Source organism: Anolis carolinensis, chromosome 2, assembly GCF_035594765.1.
Source record: "Anolis carolinensis isolate JA03-04 chromosome 2, rAnoCar3.1.pri, whole genome shotgun sequence".
NCBI lineage: Eukaryota > Metazoa > Chordata > Lepidosauria > Squamata > Dactyloidae > Anolis > Anolis carolinensis.
In genome coordinates this window covers 59,446,384-59,473,941 of record NC_085842.1, presented here as the reverse complement: position 1 = coordinate 59,473,941, position 27,558 = coordinate 59,446,384, and the positions used below count along the sequence as shown (strand labels likewise).

At 40.0% G+C, this 27,558-nt stretch overlaps 1 protein-coding gene and 1 long non-coding RNA gene across 6 annotated transcripts in view; one reads left to right on the top strand and one right to left on the bottom strand.

Moving 5' to 3' along the window:
• fgd5 (FYVE, RhoGEF and PH domain containing 5) overlaps nucleotides 1–27,558 on the top strand; it is a 174,501-nt gene that overhangs the window by 141,838 nt on the left and 5,105 nt on the right. For all 5 annotated transcript variants that reach the window (XM_008105321.3, XM_008105320.3, XM_008105322.3 and 2 more), the window contains exons 11-15: nucleotides 7,161–7,232; nucleotides 8,996–9,064; nucleotides 18,472–18,555; nucleotides 20,368–20,447; nucleotides 25,479–25,578. In XM_008105321.3, coding sequence (XP_008103528.2) covers nucleotides 7,161–7,232; nucleotides 8,996–9,064; nucleotides 18,472–18,555; nucleotides 20,368–20,447; nucleotides 25,479–25,578 — 405 coding nt within the window. The remainder of the gene's footprint in view (nucleotides 1–7,160; nucleotides 7,233–8,995; nucleotides 9,065–18,471; nucleotides 18,556–20,367; nucleotides 20,448–25,478; nucleotides 25,579–27,558) is intronic.
• LOC103277958 (uncharacterized) lies at nucleotides 513–25,519 on the bottom strand. Its single transcript, XR_010002567.1, has 3 exons — nucleotides 25,426–25,519; nucleotides 5,232–5,354; nucleotides 513–4,726 (listed from the first exon to the last, which is right to left on the bottom strand). It is a non-coding gene; the product is annotated as an uncharacterized LOC103277958 (long non-coding RNA).

Genomic DNA, 27,558 nt, shown 5'->3' with positions numbered 1-27,558 from the left:
TTGCCTTTCTCCTAGCCTCAGGCCTGAAGTGGTTTACCAAATGTGCAGCTAAGATCTTACTGTATAAAAGTGTGGGAGGGGGGAGATTAGACAGATAATTCTATCAAATTTAAAACGGTTTAAATACATATTTAAAATGCAATAGTAAAAAAAGATAAAAGCAGAATGTATACATGTGAAAATGTCTTCAAGTCACCTTTTGACTTATGGTGACCCCACGAATTTGGTTAAGGAAAACTCAGCGATAATCATTTGCTGCTTTGCACTATATTGTTTCTTCTATTTAAATCCCCTCTCCCCACAGCAATTAGGAAGTATTTGTTTTTTCCACTTCTATACTAATAGTATCTTTGTTTCTGTTTTATGGTAATTGTATGGGGGAAATAGTTAATACGTAGTGCAAACTATATGCACTTGGAACAAACTGGGATCTGTGCACTAGCTGTCTTTTTTAAAAAATGAAAACATTTGAGGAGATTTGAACATGACACACATTAAATTAAAAGTCTTGGTAAAAGGTAAAGTCTTGTCCTTTATTTGTCATTCCTCTGTCTATTGTACAAACAGAACCAATAGTGACTGATGAGAACCCTGTTCCAGATTTTAGTCTGAACTTTAAAGGAGCTATTCAAGTTCTAAATCTATTTGGGAGATAGGATTTCCCCCAAATAGAGTTGCTTTAAAGTTCAGACTAAACCCTAAGCAAAATGATGACCCTATTGAGCACAAATCTGCCATATTGTCCAGTAGCTAGTAAACAGAAGCAAATGTCAGGAGCGGAAGGAATGATCCCTGACACACATACACACATTTTACCTTCCATTGTATCTGAAAATTGAATTGATCTTTAGGTTCCAGTTTGGTAACATTAATTTTCCTACAACCTAAGATACAGATCAGATTCTTTCAAGAGCTTATAGATGAATATAGTCTGCTCTCCACATTTACAGAATTCATTATTTGCAAATTTGATTAAAACAATATCCTAGGTCCTCAAGTGCAACTCCATGGTCTATTTTCAAAACAGGTTGACTGTAGAGTTTCTGGAAGTCCTAGATTCCTAGAAAAGTGTTTTTTTATTTGAAGTTTTTCCACTTTCACAGAGGTTCTGCACTCCTGACCCCAGTGAATTTGCAGGACCAACTATGGTTCACAAACTTTGGTTTTCCATGTGTTTTGGACATAAACTCCCAGGAATCTCAGCCAGCGAGTTGAGGTCCAAGGAACAAGTAGGACCAACATTTGAGAACCACTGATGAAGACTTACTTCCTTGGTTTTCAAATTGTCTTCCAGATGTTCATGAAAGACACACACACATGCAAACTTTTCAACTCTGGCTTTCTGACAGGAAAACAATGTTTCAGAAGTTCCTGGGGGACTGCATGGTAGAAGCTGTCATACTAATTTACCTGTTCCTATGTGTAGCTGGGGATTTTCTGTCAAGGATGTTGTTATTCTTTTGAAAATGAAAGTCTCTGGGAAGAATAGCATGCCAAGAGTCAGCAAAGCAGATTCACCCAACGGTGTCTGTCTGGTGGATAGATATGGCTCACCTTTTCTCAGTTATAATTTAAGATTTTCAGGACTGTGAAGAGGAAACAAACTTCTTTCACCTTTTAAAAGGGAAAGCCATGCACTTTGTCCAGATGGAAACTCAAAACAGCTGCTTAAAAGAGAGCCAAGAATGTCCTACGCTTCCACACAGCCGGGAACCTCTGGTTGTGGAATTTTTAATGCATGCTTCTGAAACATGTGCCAAAACAAAGGGCAGCCAGGGTTTTCTTGATCACTTCCAGTGTCCATGTTTCAGTAATGTATTCCCTGTGAACAAAAGAGAAAAACCGTAGTCTGTAGGCGCTTGCCCGCTGGTGATGGGAGGACAGGATTTCCATCCCATTAAATTGGGAGAAAAGTGATTCTGCAGGGCTGAATACATTCCCACCTGTGGACTATTTTGTTGCTTTGCTTTTTTCTGATTTTGTTGTGATGCCATTAGCAAAGGGGAGGCAGCCGTGGTTTTCTAATTCACTTCTTCTTAAACTGTGACTCCCAACCCTAAATGGGGTCTCCTTACCTCATTTTTGGGGCCCCAAGAAATTTGGCAACAGCAAAGGGTTTCTGAATGTCATGCATTTGTATAAATTTGTTAGCAACAATGTGCCGTGTTTACAGCAAATGCTTCAGCTATACTCCACAAAAAGAAAAATTAGCCTGTTTAGCAAGCCTTGCAAATGCTGATTTGTTATAAGTAAATGTATGATTTTTATACCTATTTTATATACATATATATCTGGGGTCATATAAACATTTCTTGGCTGGAAAGGAGTCAAGATGTCAAAAAGTTTTCAAAGCCCTGCTCTAGATAATGCTGGCATATAGCCCTCACCAGTAGCCAGCATTGCCAAACGTGAAGAAATTTGGGCAATGCAGTCTAAAATATGGAGGGACATAAATGCCCAATCCTGTAGCCCATATTATTGGAATCAGAGAGGTATGACAGCATGTGAGAAGGAGAAATACGACAGAATCTTCTAAAGGTGGAAACTATTCTCTGCTTGCCAGAAAAAAAGATGTTCCAATTGGAGCTCATTCCTGATGAGTGGTCCCTGGTGTTTCTGATAAATAATACCAAAGTCATGCTTCAAACCATCACATTGCTTGAGATGTGAAAGCCCAGAAAAAATAGCTTTTTCTCCAGTGCTTTTTAAAAAATGCTCAAGGACATCAACAAAATGTCTGCCAAGGAATACTGGATGCCATAGAGGGAAGAATGGGCAAAACCACCTTTGAGTTACCTAAGAAAAGTCTATGAAATTTGTGGGGTCCCCGTAAGTTGTAGATGACACTCAAAGGCGGGGGTTGGACTGGATGGCCCTTGTGGTCTTGTCCAAATCTACCATTCTATGATTCTATGAAATAATTACTATTTTAATTCAGCAAAAAATGTGCATGTCATTTAATTAAAATAGCATTTTTTTCTCCAACTAAGTACCAGCCAAAAAAAGAGATGCATTTTAAGGAAACCTTTTTTAAAAACATTTCCCATATTAAGGGATATTACATATTGTACTTCAATCAATTTTTATTACAGTCCAAAGACCCAATTTGCTCAGCAGGGAAAGTGCACAGCAGTTTCATAAACTGATAAGACCACTTAAAAACAAGACAAGTGCAATGCTAAATGCATATGAACAAGAGTAAACACTGCAAAAATATACAGGGCAAGTTTTAACCTTGGTCTAATACAGGAAGTTGTCTTACCCTGGCTACCTCAGAGAGAAAGTTGGCAACAACCAAGGTTACATGGAGGAAATGTCACCTATTAAAAACTTTACATGGAATTGGGCTGATCTACTGGGTAGGTTGTTCAGTAGTGGGTTAATAATATGTAGCCGAGCCTGTTTATAAAAACTGCAGGACAATAAGATGTGATACATACATTTAACATCCTGGTTATTATACGGGCAAAGTCTTGCATTGTAAGGGATGCAAACACATTGTACTTTTCCTTGGAGAATAGGCAGTGGTATTTGGCCACAGTCAAGTTCTTAAGATAATTTGCTTTAAGATGAGGCTCAGCATAGTGTAGCACTTGGGGAACAAGAAACATATGAGTGAGAACGCAGCTCACAGAACGCCATATTCCACAGTCTTTAATAGATTTCAGTGCCATGTCATAATCCAGATGCGATACGAGAGATGAAGAAAGGCCAACAGGAGGCTTTTTTAGCATTAAACAGTTGCTAGTGTAATCATCCCAGGCTAGATGGTGAATCAGGCCTGAGCCCAGTCTGAAAACACTGACCTTAATCCAATATTTAAGGGCCCACCAGCAAGCTTTTGTTGGCAGGGGGATTTCTCCGGATTTGAACAGCAAGACACAGGATGGTATATATCTGGGGAACTGGAAGAGGGCCCTCAAGAACTGTGATTGTTGCTGGTCTATCTAAAGTGTTAACCCACCAATCCAGATGCTGGATGCATGCAACCACTGGGTAGCTGACTTGGTGTTAAAAACTTTAATAGCCAATGTTATACCAAGCCCCTTTGGTAATGCTAAAGCGTAAAATGGCTGATCTGTTTACTTGAGCTTTCTTAGAAATAGAAGATATGTGAGTAGACCAGATATGTGAGGTGGAAAAGCAGCCCCAGATATTGAAAGCTTCTACAGAGGACTTTCATTTTGCTGGACAAGAGTCCAGTTTAAAAGATACTTTCACTTGGGATTAATCTGTCATATCAATAAATGAGTTAATTCCACCCTAATAATTGATTGTGGGCAAAAATTAACTCCATCAATTTCCTTTCCAGCTCTCCTTAATAACTTGATCTTGTGCATATTCATTTAAAAGTAAGTCTCTGGAGTAAAACTTACTCCAGAGTAAGTGTGGGTGCAGTTTGCAGCCTCAGCAGATTATCAGACCAATTAATGTTTTTCAATGGTTATCAAAGCCAGAAACAGAGACATGAGATCTAAGATGGTTTAGGAGATTGTAGTGAAGCTGTGAATGTACTGAGAGTAATTCATTAGAAACTCATCCCTTTCATACAAAAGTGCCATCCAACATTGTCACTTTAATGGGAACAAAGGTCTCATTAGATTCATTTTAGATACCATACTGTGGGAGATTACACAGCCTGCCTGTGCTCATTGATTGTGTCCAAGCTTTTCAATGCAGGTAAGCAGTTAATAGGGTCAGACTCTGACAATGAACTCTCTGGTCTCTGCAAAAAAGCACAATTTCATTATCTAATTAATACTTAACCTTGCTTGCAAAGATCACCAGTTTCATGGCCATTACAACGGGATATGAAAGTCACATATAAGTCTATCAACAGAAATGTAGCATTAAAAGAAGATTCCTGTTCCTTTGTCACCCAAGCATTTGCAACTGCAGTGGCAAGAAAAGAAAGCAGATAGGGCACAATATTTTAATGTGTTATGTAGATTAATATAAATTAATAGCTTGAAGGCTTTAGAAATTTACTATAGATAATTTTAAAACTATGTATATGATGGTGATGATGATGATTATAACAGTCTCTGTTATGTGCCTTCATGTATGTTTACTTAAGGAGTAAAATTTCTAATAAATTTTTTAAATCCCTATAAGAGCAGCAAAGATTATTAGAGATGCAAAATACCAAGCCTGTTAAGATCATGCAGAAGTTTTAGGGCTGAATGACTTACCATTTATACTATTAGCAATTGATTGAATTTTTAATTTACCTGCATGGTGGATCCAATCACAGTCAGGACTATTCTGAATGTAGGGATGCTTTAATCTAGAAGGTGGAATTGGGTAGTCCTCCAGATGTCAAACTTCAAGCCTTGACATAGGGTACATCTGTACTGTAGAAATAATGCAGTGCAACACCACTTTAACTGCAATGGTTCAATGCCATGAAATCACTGAAATTGTAGTTTGGTGAGGCACCAGCATTCTTTTGCAGAGAAAGCTACAAACCACAACCCCCATGATTCCATAGTATCAAACTGTATTAAATCTGCAGTATAAATGCTTCCATGGTTAATGGTGTGGATGCTAGTGCTTGCGGTCTATGAGCTTCTGGAGACCTGCATTATTCCTATCAACTTTTTAAAACGTTCAGCTTTTACTGTGAGTCTGTTCCAGATCATCCCTCCTTTGCCTTTTATTTTAATTTTTTAACCATTCATACAATTGCTGTTTTTATTAAAGATATCTTGTCTAATAGTTTGGTTCTTCATTTGTGCTGGCCTTGATCTATCAGAAACCTATTTGAAATCTCAGCATAAGGAAGGGGGAAGATATCTAATTTGCCAATTTTTCTTACTCGTATTGTCATGGTACAGTAGAGTCTTACTTATGGGCTGGCAGAACATTGGATAAGTAAAAATGTTGGATAATTAGGAGGAATTAAGGAAAAGCTTATTAAATGTCAAACTACGTTATGAGTAAAGCACCAAAACATCATGTTTTACAACAAATCGACAGAAAAAACAGTTCAGTACACAGTAACGTTATGTAGTAACTACTGTATTTACAAATTTAGTACCAAACATGGCAATGGATTGAAAACATTGACTACAAAACATTGACTACTAAAAAACTGACAACAAATAAAAATAGATTTGCCTAAAGTGAACTTACCTAAAGGAGGACACACAACACGGATGTGGAGATGAGTACAAGACCTTGTCAGTAATGCAGGTGCCAAATCTACCCACACATCTACTTGGGAAATGTCATCGTAGGACCTAATGATATCACCCACAATATTAGAGGCACTTTAACCTGCTAATTTGATGTATACTGGGAGAGGTGAGACACAGCCGATGCAGGCCAGACACTGTGCCTGATGAGAAAAGTCTGAGCTGGCCATATCTCACTGCTCCCAGCAGGCGCCCAGCACATGGAGAGGGCCACTGCACATTGCTGCCTAGAGAAACCGCTGAGGATTTGGGCAGGAGGCAGACTGCGTCAGATAATACAGAATGTCGGATGAGCGATTGTTGGATAAGCGAGATTCTACTGTACCTTCAGAAAGAGTGAGGCATCCACAGGCTTGTAGAAGATGGGAGTCAACAAAGGAGAGGGTTGGGTTGAATACTTTTCAATAAATCTGAATCTTTGGTTGATGGAGAGATTGTTATTGTCTCTTAAAGCAGTGGTTCTCACCCTGGGGTCCCCAGATGTTTTTGGCCTTCAACTCCCAGAAATTCTAACAGCTGGTAAACTGGTTGGGATTGCTGGAAGTTGTAGGTCACAAACATCTGGGGACCCCAGGTTGATAACCACTATTGTAAAGTGTAGATACATTATATCCTTGTAGTAGTTTAATATCACTGTAACTACCATGGTTCTGTTTTATGGAACCTTGAGATTTGTAGTTAGGAGAATGATTTGGAATTCTGTGCTAGACACTACCAGTCCCTGAGCTACAACTCCCAAGGTACCAAGATTTAAGCGGATTTGATCTTTAGTTCTTCTCAAGTTTATCTTGGTAACTTCTAAAACCAAACGACAAATTCTAGGATTCCAAAGGATGGAGGCATGGTGATTAAGGTGGTATCAAACTGATACAATTGTACAACATGAATACACTCACAGATTTCAAATCTGGGGAATAAAACCTAAATGCTACATCCAATTTTCTGGTATTTGTTCTCTCGTAGGAAAACTTGCAGAGGCTGGTACATATCGAGCATAGTGTCAAGGGGCAGAGCAACCTCCTCCAACCAGGAAGGGTGAGTTCCACTTGTTTGTTGGACTGGTATATGGTTCTTTTTTTCTGAATCAGAATGACTCCCATGGCTTTTGTATAATGGAGAAAATGTAGAAAATGAGACCATTTCAATGACTTTGTATATCCCATTCATTAAAAAAAAAGGGGGGGGGGAGAGAAGGGAGCCTTGCCACAAAAATGTTGGCATTTGTAATGTACATAAATATGTCTGAGCAATACATGAAAACATGTTAATTTTGCAGCTTTTTAAAAATGGCATTCATAACCTTTTCAAAAACACCATTTTGGAGATCATAACCTTTAGAAAAGCATGACCTTTTAGAGAAGAGCCAAAAATCCTTTAGAGTAGAATCTTCTCTTGTTGTATACAACCAAAATTATTTAAGGCAATGGTTTCAGTTGTTAGACTGAATAATCTGTTACCTCTACAGAAGTGTTTTTCAGTGCCCCAATATACTCTCCCATAAAACAACTTGTTTTATATCATGCACTCAAGAGACAAAAATGAAGTAGACTTAGATAAAAATAACACAGTTGGTTTACTCACAACCTTCATGTGTTCAGCATACACAGGTACAAAACATATCTGTCCAGTTTCAGATATGTTTGAGATGGTTCCCTGTGCCAGCCGGCCAGAATATCTCTCTTATAACAAAACATCTATCAACAGGTCACATAGTCAAAAAGAGAGAGAGAGAGCATGTGATTTGCAGTCTGTGTGTCTGCAGTGGGCTTGCAGTAGTGATCATGTGGTCTCCAGCCCCTCCTACAACTTTTCAGGAAGCTGCATACCAGAACATACACACAAACAGTAAGCAACAGGTTCATAGACAAACATTACTAGAGAAGGCTTGAAGAAGGTTGTCATTTCCAACATTTTTGATGTAGAAATAAGAAAGATGTTTCCTCAAGGTATCTGTTCTGGGCTGCATGCTGGCTTTCTAAATTAGACAGGTGGCAGGTTAAAACCCTTTTTCAATCTTTTAATAGAATGATGTTTTATCCTTTTTTCTCTCTGGTTTTATGATGTTCTTGGGATTGTGTTTTACATTATGACATGACTGTTAATTCTTCTAGGATTCATTTTTAATGAAAGATGGTATATAAATATTCTAATAAGTAAAAAAAACTGTGACAACATTTTGTTGCTTTCTTTTTGTGATGAAGCGCTTTGGCATTACATGTTAGAATAAATACAGTAGAGTCTCACTTGTCCAACATAAACAGGCCGGCAGAACGTTGGATAAATGAATATGTTGGATAATAAGGAGGCATTAAGGAGAAGCCTATTAAACATCAAATTAGGTTATGATTTTACAAATTAAGCACCAAAACATCATGTTATACCACAAATTTGACAGAAAAAGTAGTTCAATACGCAGTAATACTATGTAGTAATTACTGTATTTACGAATTTAGCACCAAAATATCACGATGTATTGAAAACATTGACTACAAAAATGTGTTGGATAATCCAGAACATTGGATAAGTGAGTGTTGGATAAGTGAGACTTCTGTTTATTTTCTTGTACAGTTACCCTTTTGCTTTATGTGGTTTACCAAGTTGGTCAAGTGATTTAAAACCATCACCACTACAATGCTGTTGCTGGCTTTATTTTAATCAATTTTTCCTCTTTGAAGGCAATTAAACTAAAATAGTTGGAAAGACTGAATAGAGGGAACATCTCAATTCACACGGAAAGCCTTTAAATGAGAGCAGTCTCCAAAGACAAGATGCACTGATCTCTCTGTTTCCTTCCTCAGATGTTTCTCAAAGAAGGAACGTTGATGAAAGTGTCTGGGAAAAACAGACATCCTCGACATTTGTTCTTGGTAAGAAAAAGAGGAGTTGAGCTGGTCTCTTTCATTAAGAAGCCAGAAGTAAACAAGTAGGGTTTGGTAGTCAAACATTGCAATCCTAAATGTACTTACTAGGAGGAATGTTGAATGCAGCAGGATTTATTTTCTGTCTAATTGTACTTGGACTTGCACTAAAGTTGCTGTTCTGTAGTACTTACTTGGAAGTAATTCCTAAGAAATATACTGGGATTTAAGTAAACATGTCTGTACTCATAGATTTATCACATGAAGGTGTTAAATTATAATTGAGTCCCCCCAGGGTGAGAAAAGTGGTATAGAAATGCAGATGATGATGATGATGATGATGATGATGATAAGCATTGCTGACTCGGAATTATTAGATGATGTTGTCTCTCTCTCATTGTTTCATTGCATTTCCATTGTTACAGTATTTGTCTGAATCTTTTCATTAATGGGGAAAACTCACTTTATTTTGTGTCAAAAGCATTGCATAACAAATACATTTTAAAATGATGAAAAAAAGGAAATCACAAGCAACTAAATACTATTAGACCAAAAGCTGGCAACAGCAACCGCATTGTCTGTAGCTTTAAGCAACTCCTCCTCTGTACATGAGGCAGGACATTGTGGGCAAGCATACATATGAGGAGTTGTTTGTTCTGCTCCACAGTCACACAAGGTGGAGGATTCCTCCAGGTAGTGCCACCTTGCCAAGTTGTCTTTAGATCTGCCCACTCCACTTCTGAGTCTGTTCAGGGACTTCCAAGTTGCCCATTCTTGGTTTGCCCCTGGAGGAGGACCCTCATGGGGGGCCATCCAGTTGGAATTGCCAGGTTTAGCTGCCCAGAGGGACACCCTTGATGTTGCTGGAGGAACATCAAGAGGAGTGGTGGTTTTCATGAAGCCCTTCCTTGATTGGGAAAACTCACTAATGGCTCCAATATTGCTGGCCACAGTCACTGACTTGTCAGCTAGCCTGTAGTTACTTCCCCTTATGCTAGAGACTGGTGTAATTGTTTTAGTTATAACATCCTAGCAGTCAGCCTTCATTGCCTTATAGTTGTGATTCCCTCATGAAGGTTCAATAGCAGTCACCATTTTGGTCTTTGGATAGATTCAGCAAACAAAGCTATGATATTTTCAGTTCTATGTAATCTCTTAAAATATATTTGCTTCTGTGCAGAATTAGGCATAACCTCAGTATTTATTTTAGTGTGCTTAGACACATAAGCATAAAGTATTTATGACTTCCATTTGGTGCCAATGGAAATATATCTCTTGGGGCTAATGGCTGCTCCCATTATATGTGTGTGAGATACTTCTCTGACCTCTGAGCCATATCTAGCCCATATAGATTCCCTGTCTATCATGTTTGGGGGGGGTGCATCTTCAAAGGCCCCCTTCCCTACCTCTAAGCCAGTGGTTCTCAACCTGTGGGTCCCCAGGTGTTTTGGCCTACAACTCCCAGAAATCCCAATCCCAGCCAGTTTACCAGCTGTTAGGATTTCTGCGAGCTGACAGCCAAAACATGTGGGGACTCACATGTTGAGAACCACTGCTCTAAGCCTTGATCTTGGAAGCTACTCTGAATTCCCAGCTATATAGGATTTTTTTTCTTCCCCTATTTGGAAAAGGGGGAAGAGGAACAAATCTATACCCTGACCAAAACTCCATCCAGTATTTAGAGAACCCAATGACATGATATAATGGCCACAACCACTGACTTGTCATCCAGCCTGTAGTTAGTTCCCCTTATGCTAAAGACTCCTAGTCTCCCTGGTCCTATGGCTCTTACTCAGAAGAATAAGATATACAAGGCAACTTAAATGCAGTTTTATTTTCAACCTTAGGTTTGTTTTGGCTTTGACTTTGAAAGATTAGGCTATGATTTGGCTGGACCAAGGTTCAGCTTGCAACCCTCTCTTCTCCATTTGTGGTTTATTCATTCAGCATTCATTAAGTCATTTCCGACTCTTCGTGACCTCATGGACCAGTCCACGCCAGTGCTCCCTGTCGGCTGTTGCCGTCCCCAGCTCCTTCAAGGTCAAGCCAGTCACTTCAAGGATACCATCCATCCATCTTGCCCTTGGTCAGCCTCTTTTCCTTTTTCCTTCCATTTTCCCCAGCATTATGATCTTTTCCAAGCTTTCCTGTCTTCTCATGATGTAGCCAGAATACTTCATCTTTGCCTCTAATATCCTTCCCTCCAGTGAGCAGACGGGCTTTATTTCCTGGAGGATGGACTGGTTGGATCTTCTTGCGGTCCAAGACACTCTCAGGATTTTCCTCCAACACCAAAGTTCAAAAACACCTATCTTTGTTCGCTCAGCCTTCCTTATGGTCCAGCTCTCGCATCTATAGTTAATTCTATAACACATAAAACAGCATACAGTATTTTCAGCTGCTTCCAATTACTGCCAGTGTGAGTTTCCTCCATTTATTCAGTGAGAGAGGAAGACAGTGGCATTCACCTTGCCCCTACTGTGCCCTTGGCAGCTCACACTTTCAGGTATCAGGATGTTCACAGTTCTTGGAAGCTTTCGTTCCCCTTACTGCTTCTTTAATGAAGTAGGAGAGAAAAGTGTAAACATTGCCCCATTTCAATTATGTTTTTCACAGTTTATCCTTGCCATAAAAGCTGTAGAGATGCAATCACTGTCTTAGCTGAAACAAAACATGCATTGAAATTGGAGTAAATTTACTATTCAAGGGTTGTGGAGCAGCCATTTCTGAGGGAAACATGATCTTAGGCTTCTGTTGAAAGTTCTGCTATTCAGAATAAAACTGTTTCTTCACTGCAGGGGAGGAGAATAATAATAATCCCTTGGCAGCTGGAGTTGTTAGGAGCGTGCTGTTTAATAGGCCCATGAATATACTGCCAGTGACTTTTTTCTTGCTTCCCCATTAGAATTGAATGACATGGCCAGGCATGTATATTGTTAAAAAAGAATCTGGAGTTAAATTGAAAGGTAAGCATTTAGAATTTAAAAAATTAAAAACAGAGCAGGCTTTTACAATTATGGACTCTGCAGTCCTATATCTATAAAATGAAAGTTACTAAATAATGAACATTAAGAAAACAAAATGAAAAATCTGGATGAGAAAACATTTTTAGCATTGTCAATTGACTTAAAATCATCTCTAGCTCTGATAGGAATATCATGAACTAGATTTATTTATTTATTTCGTGTCAAAAGCATTGTACAACAAATACATTTCAAATAATGGAAATTAAAAAAAGAAATCACAAGCAACTAAATAGTTTTGGACCAAAAGTGGGCAACAGCAACTGCATTGTCTGTAGCTTTAAACAACTCCTCCTCCGTACATGAGGCAGGGCATTGTGGGCAAGCATACATATGCTGAGTTGTTTGTTCAGCTCCACAGTCACACAAGGTGGAGGATTCCTCCAGGTAGTGCCACCTTGCCAAGTTGTCTTTAGATCTGCCCACTCCACTTCTGAGTCTGTTCAGGGACTTCCAAGTTGCCCATTCCTGGTTTGCCCCTGGAGGAAGACCCTCTTGGGGGGGGCATCCAGTTAGAATTGCCAGGTTTAGCTGCCCAGAGGGACACCCTTGCTGTTGCTGGAGGAACATCAAGAGGAGTGGTGGTTCTCATGAAGCCCTTCCTTGATTTGAGTCTGGTGGGAGGAGGGTGATAGCCATGCAGTGGGTGGCTTTCACAATGTTCGACCTTTTTTCTCTCACCGTTGGCAGCAACTTCCCGTCGCACGTCAGGAGGGGCAATGCCAGCTAACTTGTAGAGTTTATCAACAGGTGTAGGTTTAAGGCATCCTGTGATAATTCTGCATGTTTCATTCAGTGCTATGTCCACCTGCTTTGCATGGGCAGACTTGTGCCAAACAGGACAGGCATACTCTGCAGTTGAGAAAGACAAGGCCAGGGCTGATGTTCTTATTACTTGTGGGTCTGCACCCCATGCGCTGCCAGTCAGTTTCCGCAGGATGTTGTTGCGTGCAGCTACTTTGTGCTGGATAGTACAAACTGTACAAACTGGATAGTACAAACTTTGTGCTGGATGAACTGGATAGTAACTCCTAAATAAACTAATTTGTACCCCGATAATAATAGGCATATGAGCAAAATGATTGGAAGAAAACCCATAAAAGGGGCACAACTTTATTGGTTATATTACTAGTGTAACTTGTTGACACATTATACCAAATATGCAATATTGATAGTACCATAATCATAATTATAGGTTATGAATCAATAACTGCAATATAGAATGTCAATTTTGGCTCTTTTAAAATTCAAATGAATTGAATTTGGGGGTGCTTTGAATATGATTTTCCTGCTTCTTGGCAGGGGGTTGGGCTGGATGGCCTACAAGGTCTCCTCCAACTCTATGATTCTGTGATTCTATTTGGATTAACCATCCCACTTGATACTGAAGACAGTAGCTGCCACTAAGCAAGTTCTAGAACTCTAGGCATTTGTATGTTCAGAGGAAAGGATACTAGGTGGTAAGATAGGCCAGCAAATGTCTAGTTATAATCAAATATTGCTGTAGAAGAGACTAAATCCCTCCCCGGCCCTGTCCACAAATGACTGCTTAATGTCAATGCAAGAACTAAAATTTGAGCTCAAGTTTGGGCAGCATTCTTCAATATTTCCCCAAAGTTATGGACCAGAGTGAAGGCAATGGCTTCCAATGTTCATCAACACAGACCTACCCTAGAAGACAGGCAGATCTTCTGATTTATCAGTTTTCATGGAAATTTTTGCTGAGCTAGTAAACTATGCTGTTGCTTGGAGGAGGAAGCTGCCCATCATAGCCTGGCTGCACTCGTCACTTGCCTCTGGTTCTATGCTTGCAAGGCACAAATGAGGGATTCCTGGCACATAGAAATCAAGGGTTTGCATGGGAGGTGCATGTATGCATTACATAGCTGTAGCATGAGTAGCATTTCCCCAGTGCTATTGTTTAGGGCCAGACTGAAGCACTGTGAAGCAGTCAGCATATTTACTTAGAAGGAAGAGTTCTGAATTAAGCTAGACTCATTTCCTTTTTAAACTGCACAGAAAAGACATTTGAGCATCCTCGTGTGGCAGAAGAAAATACAGCTATTGTTTTGTGCAGTTGTTATTCAGCTAGACTGAATGGTCAGTGAGCAGAGGGATTGTGTAGCACCCTAGGGATTTAGTGAGAGAACGAAGAACTTTTCAGTGCCTTCTGGAGGTATATGCTCTGTGCGTTTGTAGTAAGAGAGTTTAGCAAATTCAACAGCTGATTCTGGTAGATCTCTGAAACAGGGATCAGACATCTCTGTAAAAAGATGTTGGGCTCAGGAAGCAGGCAGACGCCCAATGAAAGAGAGAAAACATCCTGCCAGGATACAGCATAACCAACAAGACTAGACAACTGTGTGGCTATGAAGTATATTGAACATCCCCACCCTAACACAGGATTTCCTACACATTTTCAGTTAATACATAGTATCTCAAATTTTCAATGCTCCTTTGGAAGTATCTCCTCTAAAACAGGAGACACAAACAGCTGTTACAGAGTAGATGGCAAAGTTAATCATTTCACATGTTGGTATTGTTAAACTGGATGTTTCCTGACAGTCTGACACACAGTATACCTGTTCCTGAGCCCAGTTTCTGTTTGTGATGTCTCATTTTAGAGAATATTGGGCTGAGCTACAGAAACCAAATACCTACCCATCTGTTTTCCACTACACCATGGGCTCATAAGCATGTCTGCCAAGTTATAGGACAGAAGAGTTAAATGAAAAGTCATGGGGTTGCCATGTTTAGAAGGTTGCAAGGACTTTGAGTGATTAGAACTTGTAGAACCATTGCTTAATGGTATCATGAAAGCTTTGCATCTTCAGTTCCTAGCATTTCCAGTTTTTAAATGTCCTGGTAGTTGGAGATGGGAAAGGTTTTGAAAAATGATTGCTACTTAGTCAGTTCAACCTGGTATAAAATATTTCCCTCCATTTTAACGTTTCCAATAAACCTCCTTGATGGATTGTCACCTTGACATGGTGAGGGGGCTTGCATGTTCCAATGAACCTGCGGGCACAACCACAGGAGTCACACACTCCCAGGTGTGGCCACAGGGGAGGATCCAGACCAAGAACAATCCGAAGACCCAAAGACCTCAACGGCGGAGCAGGCGGAGGATAACATGGTACATGTTACAATGGCTGTGAAGGCGGAAGAAGGCTGCAACAGACTGAGAAGCCACTCTCGTCATGTTAATCACACCACTGCTGGGACCTCAATCTGTGAAGACTGTGTGTTGACCGGCCGTGCACCGACCTCCACACATTAAAAAAAAATCACGCACAGGCGTCTTCCAAGAAATGGAGGACCATCATCCTCGAACTACGAGGAATCGCCTAACTCTAACACTAAATGAAACACCTGAAAAAAGGGCTGGTATTAGCTCTCAGCATCATTATTGAAAATGGAAGCCAGGTGGCCAACACAGCTTTCCATTTTATGATGAAGATTCAGCAAACACTGACCACCAACTATAACACTATCTTGGTTAACATAATGGTCATGCTCCATGGGAAGCAAGATTGCACTATCAATTGGTTGACATGCTATAATTTCCAGAGGCTCTGAAACAAGATGGCTATTGGTCTAAGATATTACCAATACCAATGTAGAATCACTAAATACAGTTCTTTATGTAGATATTCAAACCCGGCATGATTGTTTAGTTTCATTATTTCCTCCACTTCCCAGCAGGCTGAACCACACTAATTTCAATGTCATGGTGGCAAGCCATGACTAGTGAGAATTCAGAAGTGATTATATAGGCACATTTCCTTAAATCTAAAGACAAAACAGATGGGAAATAACTATAATGGGCAATTAACAAACACAACTACTATTAATGTTTAATAAAACCAAGGGGTACTAATCATGGCTGCCATAGCAACAGTGCACTACGGTGGCTTCCTTAATCATCACCAACCATAGAAAGTCTTTAGCTTTATGGAAATATTTCTTATAAATAAAATAAGGAGGATTCATAGTGAAGACGCACAGAAGTGCATGCTGGGAAGAGACTGACATTACCTCACATGTGCTGATTTTTTGGTTGGTGGGGTGCCCTTCATTAGCTGTTTTTTCTGTGGCTCTGAATGACTTCAAACTATCAGGCTGCATTAAGAGCAAAGAAAAGGTCTGACCTCCCCTGTAATTAAGTGAACTTTCAATATTCAAAGGATGCAATGCAACCTAATTCTCTGCTATGTTTTCTACACTGGAACCTACTTTATTTTAGTGGCTCAATTACTAGCTGCATGCATCCAGAGCATTTTTGTGGTCTAATAATAAAATGTACTTTTCTTGAAGCTGTGACATTGGTTTTAATCCCTTAAAAAACAACATCTTTATGTTTATTGTGGTAAACCATTCTTTAACAGCTGAGGTTTTCCCTATCACAACCACTCCAGTTCCCTATTTCCTGCAGTCTATAATGAATTTTTGTCTCTGGTTTATTCAGACCTTGATAAACTAAGATTTATAATGAGATCATCCCTTTGTGGAGAGGACAGGATTAATGTTGGCAGGGTGGGTGATTTCTGATACAGTAAGCAAATGATATAAGCAAAACTTGCATGAGAAGCTACTGCTCATCTTGTCATATAGAAAGTCTGTTGAAAAGTTTTTTTAAAGATGGCATTTGGCATATACTGTAGACTTTATTCCAGGCATGGACAAACAAAGGCCTGGGGGCTGGATGTGGCTCCCTGCGTGCCTACCTCAGGCCCTCCTAATTTTCCCTGTCCTCTTGTCAGAAGGATGCAGTGGCCTGCCACTTCTTATGCAGAAAGGATGGGAGAGGAAGGCACGCAGCAGCTGAGAGCCTCCTGGAGCACTCTCAGCCACCACGTGTCTCACCCTCCTCCTGGCAAAAGGACGGTGTGAGCGGCCATGTACTTATGCTGGGAGGATGGCTCGAGGAAGGCACACAGTGGTTGAGAGACCTCTGGAGCACTCTTGGACGTTGCCTGTCTCACCCTCCTCCTGGCATAATGCTGAGTGGACAGCCCGAAGATCAGGGAATTGGGGAGGAGAATCAGGGCAATCGCTGCATGTCTCGTTTTCCTCCTGGCATAAGGATGGGGTGAGCATACCTGTCCTTATGCTAGGACAAACTGGGGATGACCGGGGCCCTGCCCTGCCCCTCCTGGCCCCTCCCCCTCCCAGACCCTCTCCCTTCCTGGCCTGTCCCACCCAGCATGTGGCCAGCCACAATGCCACCCCAAGACAAAAGAGTTTGCTCATGCCTGCTTTATACTGTAGCAAAGTCTCAGAGCTGACATTCGAAAAACCTGCAGAGAGCAGGATCAGTGTGTGATATGGATAGAGGCTATTGCTTATGCTTGAATCATGCCAGCTCTTTACAGATGTTTTATGCTGTAAAGTTATTTCTGACTTTTGTCGACCCCATTAATATGAAAAAATAATTCTTAATATTTCTATTCTTTGTTTCCTAATATATTTAGGCTGTCCTAAAAAGAGAAGATCCTTTCCATTTACACTTAGGGACTTTGTTCAGGCAAATTTCCTTTGCAAAAAGGGTTTTCTTCTTCTTCACAGATAACATGTTTTGTGATGGAAAATATATATTCACCTCAAAAAACCTATATTTTTGTGAAAAATACAATGATTCTGCCATAGGAAACTGTGGAGAGGGTTGTACAGAAAGCTGTACCAAATGCAATACTGCTTTCGTTGCTTCATTGAAGTTGATTGTTTACTGTGCTCCTTTAAGCTGTTTCTGACTTATGGCAACCTTGAGGCAAACTTATGATGGAGTTTTCTCAGCAAGATTTCTTTAGATGGGTTTGTTATTACGAAGCAGCCCACTTGACCAAGATAGCCAACATGGTGTAATGGGTTTGGGTGTTGGACAATTCAACACTCTCTCGGCCTAAGAGGAAGACACAGCACTGCAGTGACATTTTCTCAATGTTGAAAGTAATACGGTGTGACCTAGAGAAATGTTACTTATTGTTTAAGGGATTCTGTGACATGTTGTCCAAAACATTTCCAAACTCTGCAGATAACAAAATGCCAAATGTTGAAGAAAGATGGCTTGATCATTATAGCAATATAAACTGATATTCTGGAACTGCCCTTGGACTGTACTTGACTCACTGGTGGCCTATATGCAAACTCTTGATTAATGTGGGCTGGATTACAAGGTGAGCAGGCAGTGAAGCAATAACTTCAACTGCATCACATGCCAAGTTCTGCACAGATTCACCCAACCTCCATTCTTCCATGTGGTCCTTATGGAATTTGGAAATCAGCTCATGCTACACTAACAACCAGATTGCAAGCCTTGTACTGAACCTAAAATCCAGTGAGACCTGTAAAGGGATATTGCAAGTAATTGATTTTGTCTTTCTCTCCGTACAGATGAATGATGTTCTGCTGTATACATTTCCACAGAAGGATGGGAAATACCGCCTCAAGAACACATTGGCTGTGTCTGGCATGAGGGTAACTTCAGCTTTCTTTTGTTTAGCACTAAATTTGATTCAACTGGAAACCTTTTAATTCTCTTTACTTAGATGGAACAGGAATATTTTATCTCCCACATTACCTTTCCTTCTTACAGGAATAAACTGGAACATACAGAGTACCTCCAGATGAGAAAAAAAATCTCAGCAAATATCAAGACCTTCCCATTTTTTTTTTGCACCAGCATATTAATTGCATCCAGTTCCTTTCTTGAAATATCTCTCCCTCCCAGTGATCATGTCACATTCAGTCTCATGCAACATTTCAAAAAAACCCCAAAAAACCAAAAACAACAAAATCACACTTTCTCTTAATTTCTACTGAGCCATTATTATTACTAATATAGTTTGATGATATATAATAGTAATCAAAGTGCTAAAATTGCTTTAGCAATATTTTTGTGTGGCATGCCTTCAAATCATTTCTGATTTATGGCAGCTCTGTCATGGAGTTTTCTGGATTCACCTAATGGGTTTCCATTGGTTGATTGGGAGTCATAGTCAAATGCTCAAACCAGTACACTATATATTAGTTAAACATTATGATCACTTTATTTTAGTCCTAATATTCCTATCTCTCTCATTTGATCTCTGTTGAGCCTGTCTCCCAAAATAATGGATATCTTTACTGCTTTTGTGACCATAGAAACATGTGGGCAAGAATACAAAAATACATTACATTTATAATATATATGGGGTGAAGCTAAGCAATCCTGCAGAGTGGGGATGCAAAATGTTTGGAATGCCCAGGAAATGCTTCAGAATGAAGAAAATCTCATATGGATCTCCAAAATAAAATCCATTGATACAGGGACAAAACCAAGGACTTCCAGAGACTTCCCCCATATGGAAGCACGCATATAAAAGCACAGAAATTTGAAACCCATTTCACAAGCAATGAGCAAGAATATTGGTAAACACCTGAAGAAGAGACAGTGTGCAAAATTGTTAGTAATAATGAAGAATAGAAATGAAAAACAGATGTCGTATCCAATTAGAATTCTTTGTCTTGTGAGCTGCAGGCTGGACTGAGACTGCAGTATGAGAAAGAAGCCCCCAGCAATATCATTGTACAATGAAGCAATGGCAAAATAATTTCAATAGGAAATATTATTTAGAACACTGTGAGTTAATGTTTTAATATGACTCTTGTCAGTAGCCCAGCTAAGCAGATTGATCCCAACAAATCTAATTCACACAGTTATTTCTCTGGAGAATGGAGGCTGTGAAGTTTCTAAGAACCAGTGTGGTTCACCATAGAATCTACGGTGGAAAGTTGGTTCCCAAACCCCCAAAGATCACTTTCATTACAAAAATTGGTTCTCTGCAAAATTAGGCTTCAGGGAGAAAAAGAGATTCAAGGGAAAGTTTGGAAATCTAGGAAGAAAGGATTGATGAGGGAAAATTTGAAACCAAAAGGAACATATCTGGAGGGCTAGTGAGCTCTGCCTTCAAGGAGATCCTTAAGTGGAAGCTGGAAAGCCATCTGCTTGGGATGCTCTAGGTATGGATTTTATGCATCAAGCAAAGATTGGACTCATTTATGAGCCTCCCTTTCTCCAGTCTCGTGGACCTTAGACATACAAGTTTTTTGCACAGCAAATAAGTTCCTTCTCCAGGATTCTAAAACCTCATATATTCATGGACAGTTTGGAAATTTCCTTGGAAGTGAACTCCAGAAGTCACTATATTGCTACAAGTCCATGGAAAGAAGGCTGTGAGTGGTTGTACTCTCTGGATACTGATGGTTTAACTTGCTTGGTTCCTTCATACAAATGTCTTTTGTTCTTAGGTTAGCCGTCCAGTGACAGAAAAAGCCCAAAATGTCCTGAAGATTGAATATGCTGAAAATTGCCTAATCTTATCAGCAAGGTAGGTGATATCATACCCCTATTCATTTTTGAAATATTGAATTTCCAGACAGAGCAATTGCTCCCCAAGAACAAATTGGTATCTCACTATTTTTAAACTCCATTAATATCCATGGTGTTGTGACAGATAATGGCCAAGTGTTTGACTATAAAGAAGGCATTCATTTTAAATGTATGGCTCGGAAGACTCAACTATTTCAATGCTTCTAATGAGCCAAAACACATCGGAAGATCCCAGACATAGACAGAGCAGCAGAAAATCTATTTCTAATAGACTCATGGTCTATGTCTTGATCTTTTGTAACTTTTTCCTGTCACGCTTTGCCTGCTTCATTTCTTATAACTTCACTTGACAAGCCATGTCCCTGAGGTAACTGGAGGACTAATGAAAAGCAGTAATTAGCCAATTCTCTTCAGTGAGTTTAAAGACATTTAATAGCACTTAAATGACAGAGGAAAGATTAAAACATTACTGGCAATATAATGGCAGCTCATTTGACAAGAACCCTTCCTCATGAATTAACTACTATCATGAGCAAAAAATATGTTTGAGATTGCAGGCTTGTTGGCACCATGAATGGAATCATGCTGGTGTGACTGCCTCTGGGACAAATGCAGAAAAGTTGGGGTCCTGGGGAAATTATAATCCTATTGCCTACCTACTAGTAATAATTTTCTCAAATCAGCCCCCGCAGTTCATCCAAAGGGGTTTTCCTACTTTTCATATTCTGCCATAGTGTATATCTCATGCCAATGGTATGAATAGCTACACTGAGCCACTGGTTAGAATTCATGGGCATCAGCAGTCATTACACGAACATAGACTGGTATAGGAGAGAGGACCATGTGGTGCTTTTCCAAGCCCGCAACAGAGACAGAGTAACAAAACTGGGCAGTTCCGTGGGACTCCTTTGCCTCTTCTGTGTTCCACTATAACATGCCCCTTATTATCCCGAGGGCATTATCCTGAGTGGGTCTTTGACCCTGATCCAAATAAGTGGTTGCTGCTTGTCATAAAGCATACAGCAGAAGTGGTGTTACTGTTATGGGGAAACAGGTGGAAGAATTACCCCTAGAACTTTTCACAGTTTGGCAGCAATTTGTTTCTTGTAACATGTTCAATTTTAGACCTGCTGTGTGCCCTGTTCACTGGACTATTCAGTTTGCGTAATCATTTCCCCTTTGGATCATTAGCTGTGGTTGTATTCTGCACAAGGAATTAAATTCTGGTAGGTTAAAAGAGTGCTTGGTTATGTTATTTAAAAAAAACAATCAGTAGCTCTCAAGAGAATTCTTATGAGGCAGAAACTGTAGGAAGCAAATGTTGAAATTAGACATTTGTGTGTTGTTGAAAACAACTGGCATAGTTTTAATGGAAAGGTCTTAGGAATGTACATTAAAAGCAACTTTTTAAAAAAATGACTTTTTCTCCTGAAAAGCATTGGAAAGTTATCTGTAGGCTAAGCTGATGGTGTATCGAACACTCCTAATAGTCACTAACTCTGACTTGCTATTTTGGTAGCTGGCCACAGAATTAGGTCTTTTGCAGAATGTGAATGAGAGGCTTTGTACTTAGTCAGCCCATCAGACCCAGTAACACAGCCAGGCACTGCTCTGTAACCACAAGACTTCAGATAGCGTAGCAAGAGGTCATTCAAATTGTCTTCAGACTGCTGTGACATTCAGCTCCTTAACTGGGTCCCCTTCATGGGTCATTCACAAGCTGTAATGATATCTCCTCAGTGCCAGCTGCTATGAGGTTGCAGTCTGGGTCCTCGTTTCCATTTAGTGCATATACTCTGTTCCAAAGAGAGATCAAGAGGTGATCCAAAAGCTTTTTGTGAGAGATGCTAAGCTGTAGTTTTGAAGGCTTCGGTGTACATATATGCAGAACCACGCAGTGTCCACTAGACTTGTGCATTTGTATAGAATTGCTATCCGTTTGTTTCATTTGTAAGCCCCTGTTTTTGTTTTCGCATGCCTCCTGAGAACGGATGCTTTTTCAAATGGGCGTTTTTGTTCCGCATAGAAAAAAGCGAAATGTTTTGATCTATTGGTCACTATGGGTGGGCTTCCCCAGGCTCCCCTTCCCCCCAGTTTTAGGACTAGAGGGGTGAAAATCACCACACATGGAGGGCACATCTACCACTTTTTATAACATTTGTGAAATTCCTGATTTTGCGGGATTTTTTTCTTTCTATAAATAAAATCTTAAAAACATTCCCTCCCACCCCCCACCCCCTGCACTGCTGGCCCCACCCTCTAACTTCTCCAGGAGCAGGAGCAGGAAGGAGGCAAGGCAGGGCACAATTCCTTCCTGCCAAATGTCAAATATGCTCCACACACCACAGACACAGCCCAGTGGCCAGCCCCACTTTTTCATTTCTTCTTTAACTGGTGGCAATGGGGGGGGGGGGTTTCCCCTCCTCTTCCCATCATTTTTGGCAATGACATGGTTTGTCCTTATATCCTTCATTATGACTTGATTTAAAAGCATCAGGGTTACTTAAGATACCACTATTTCTGTGATGCTTTCCCCTCCATCTGCAGAAGAGAATTGGGTTTAAAGACAGGGCTTAAGTGACCACTACTCCTGTGATGCTTTCCCCTCAGTCTGGAAAGGAGCGGTGGCGGGCGAGATGAGGCAGGCAGCAGGCAAGGAGCCGGTAGGCCCAATAGGCCGGACTCTGAGGGAAAGAGCAATTCTTTGTGGGGCCATGTGATATGAGAAGCATTATCTGCTTTCTTTTGTTTCAAGCTTATTTTTGTTCCGGGGCGGGAGGGGGGTCCCGTTTTGGATTCCCACCTGAAACTAAAGGAATGAAAGAATGGATGAAACGGGAGAAACGGGTACCATGCACACCTCTAGTGTCCACCTTTAATGGCTGCATTCCCTTCTTCATGCAGTGATCACTTTATGTAGAAGATATCACGAAGTGGAAGCCATGTTGTTTTTTATTTCTACTTTCGTGAAATATCACAATGTCTGATATACGTTGAGCATCCCTTATCTGGAATTCTGAAATATTCCAAAATCTAAAATTGTACATATGGGTTGCTGAGATAGTGAAATCCTTGCTTTTTGATGGCTGAATGTACACATGTACAGAAATTTAGTTTCGTGCACAAAATTATTAAAAACATTGTGTATAAAATTGTTTTCAGATAATATGTATAAGACATTTCATGTTTGGACTTGGGTCCCATCTGCAAGATATTTCATTGTGTATATGCAATTTTTCCATATTTAAAAACATCTGAAATATGAAATACCTCTGGCCCCAAACATTTTAGATAAAGGATACTCAGCCTGTACGGCCAGATGTGGCTGAATGGATCAAAAAGCATGTGAAAAGGTTCTGTTGGACATCATGCTTTTTTTTTTCTCGCAAACCATCCTTGACCAACTTTTCTCACTGATTTTCCTTTAAAACATAACCATTGTCTTTTGGAATCTTTCTTTCCACTTTTTTAAAACCAGTTGTTCAAAGACATTGAATTTTGTGGCACATTATTCGTATTTCATACCTCTTCCCCTTTCTTGCCTCTCAGAGTTCATAATAATGGCTATAAGGTGAACACATAGTGATAAATTGTATATATTTCATTCCTAAAGTCCGGGTTTATATTTACAGATTGTAGCTAGTGTTTATTTCATGTATAGCAGGATTTTGCTATGTGACCATGAAATCCAGGAAGTGAATTTTCTTCTGGCAATGTGGGCAACACTTATATGTGAGAGCAACTTTTTTCAGATGGTAACTATCTTGCAAATATGGACAGAGGAGTAAAAAAGAGAAGCAAGAGTGTGGAAAATAAATAAGGCTAGAAGTCTCAGACACAAGGTGATGTACAACATCTCATTACAGCAGTGCCTTTGGGTCTTCTTTTTGCCAGCAGGGCCATCGAGCTTTATAGAAGCTGATGTTTTTCACAGTTAGGTGCTCACTCACGGAGGTATGGGGATTCAGTCTCAGCTAAGCATCATTGATCAGTTCTTCCTTTTCTACTACAAAAGACATATTAGTGCCAAATTCCTTTGTTTAGTTCCTCTCCCTTATTGATATTCTTCAAACTAGTATACCCAGTATTCCTTTATCTATTCCCAAACAGTTTCAGGGTTGCCCAGTCCACAAGGTGTGATTCCTGTTTCATCAAAACCCAAGTTACTGGAACACTAGTGAAAAAATAATGGAGTTTTGTGATATAAGCAAGAAAGCAGAGAAGGCAGGAGATCTCTCATTAGATTTCTCTTGAGTTTTTATAACTGCACACTCACTGAGCCTAGACCAGGCAAATGCATCTGTGTGGACCTGGTGGGAAAGATTTGGATTGGAGCCATGACACTGGAGAAGGGAAAGTAAAGCTATATCTATACATGATTTGTTCTGCTCTCAACCTATCTATTTCCACCACAGCTATCACCTTCAAGACCTGTTGTTTCTTTTTATGGTATTTTTTCAGCAAATAACAGCTTTAAGAGATCTGTTTGGATAAATGGCCTGACAAACATGAAAAAAGTATTATTTATTATTACCATAAACTTTGCCCCCCCCCCCCCCTTTCTCCGCATGGAGACTCAAGGCAACTAACAATACCACAATATAGTCATAATTTAAAAACAGCAATACAAAAATTTAAAAAATTAAATAATAGTGTGGATTAAGTAAAAAAAACAGTTTAAAATGTAATAAATAAACTTAAAATAGCCTTTAAAACTCACTTACCCCCCAAAATCCCACCCACACTTCCCCAAGGGCATGCCCTTATTCTTCCCCAAGTGCCTGCTGGCAGAAAGTTCTAATAAGCATGGTCTGTTTTAGGTTGTAGTAGTGCAACAGTGACCTCTAATGACCAGTCTGCAAAAGATTGTTTTTATGTTTCTCATTTTCTGTTTTACTAAATTCATAATTTCCTATCAAAAGGTACATTGACTAATTGCTGTGAATTGAGAAATTGCACCTAATTTCCATACTCACCATAAAGAAATAGCAAGGCCTGACTGAGGGAACTGCTGTTTTTCTCTCCACAGCTCATGCTCTGAAAGGGATGAATGGTATAACTGTATCAGCAGAAGCATCCCCGATGACTACAGGGCTCACAGTGCAGCTGGATTTCACAACAATGTTGAAGTAAGAGCGGATCCCAGCTGGTTTGCTGGATGTATTTGAATAGATTTAAGAATAGGAGTCCCCTGTGGCCAGGCATTTAGATGTTTTTCCCCTTTATGTAAATTGCTCCCCCAAAGGGAGACAACAAAGGTTATTAGAACATGTGTGTTTTAATATTCATACTGCTGAGGTTGCTGGTGGCAGAATTTTCTATACTTCCCTAGTTTTTTCCTCAAACATTGTGATTTAGAGGATCCAGGTGCTTTGCTGGAATCAAAACACTTATTTGGGTTACACTGCTGACGTATAGAGAATATTATTGAGGATAAATGTCTTTGAACACCGGCAACCCTTAATGGCTATACCTTACATTTTTTTATTTTAATATTTATATTAAAGACATTAAAATGACATTTCACTATAATGGCATCAAATTAGCTGTAGCATAAAAGAAATTGAACTTCTCTAAAACATCTATACACATAATAAAAGTGAAAATATGTATGTGTGTATGTGGCTGGGCTGTCCACTTCCACAAGGAGTTTAGCTCCCACTGTCCAGGAAACACCAATGGCCTTCCCTCCAATGACATTGCAGGTTATAACGAGCACTGTGAACATGCCTAAGAGCCCTGCCAATGTCCTCCACAAACACAATACTGCCCACCACCCAAGTGAAGGCTTTCATACGGGGACAATTCCATCCTGGATTTTATGTGTTTCCTCCACCACAGACATCCCAGTGTTTCTTACTTTCTCAAGTGGTGTGGAATTTGCATGACCCCTGCCTCTCCCATAACCCTTTCCTACTCTTTTCTATGGCACACAGCAAATTGAGAAATTAATCAGCAACTGAATTTATAGAGAGGTTGGAGAGGATTCATTATGATTTATAGTTGTAGGTACTGGGATGTATAGTTCACCTGCGATCTAAGATTACTCTGAACTCCACCAAAGATGAAATTGGACCACACTTAGCACACAGAGTCCCCATGACCAGCAAAAAATGCTGGAAGTCTTTGGGGGAAATTCACCTAGATAGCCCCAGCCCTATAGTTTGCATTTTGCACAAGCCCTTGCCCTGCCCTCTCTGATCTGATCATGCCCACTATATGCCTGATTACTGGTGGTCGAGGTTGGTTTGATAAATTTTATGATGTTTTTATACTTTGCTGGTTTTAATTGTTTTCATTAGATTGTTTACATTTTATTATATGTTACTATGCTTTAAATTGTGCCTTAGCTTGTACATTTTTGTTTGTGCTTAGCTTGGTCCCCATGTAAGCCGCCCCAAATCCTTTCGGGGAAGATGATGGCAGGATATAAAAATGAAGTTATATTATTATTGTTGTTGTTATTATTATTATTATTTGGAGGAATTGTAGTTCACTTATATCCAGAGAGCACTGTGAACCCAAACACCGATGGATCTGGACCAAACTTGGCACACATAGCTGATATGCCAAAATTTGATTACTAGAGGGGTTTGGGGGAACTGACCTTCCTTTCTGGGAGTTGTAGTTCACCCATAACCAGGGAAACTATGACCTCCACCGATGATGGACCTGGTCCACACTGTGCACACAGAACCCTCATGACTAACTCAACCTACTGGATGGGCTTGAAGGGGACCGGCTCACCATAGTGGGAGCTGTAGTCTACCCTACAGCCAGAGAGCAGACTGAACCCCACCAATATTGCAACTAGAGCAGACATGGGCAAACTTTGGCCCTCCAGGTTTTTTGACCTCAACTCCCACAATTCCTAACAGCCAGTAGTTGAAGTCTAAAACATTTGGAGGGCCAAAGTTTGCCCATACCTGATCTAGAGCAAACTTGCCTGCCATAACAAACTTTAAGTACTGATGGAATTTCTCGGGGTTAACCTGGCATGATGTAGTTAATCCAAAACCTAATGGATTTTGTACAAGTAAAAAATTGACTTTCTCAAATAACCCAGGAATGCCGGGTAACCATGCTAGTAAAGCAATAAATGAACTTCC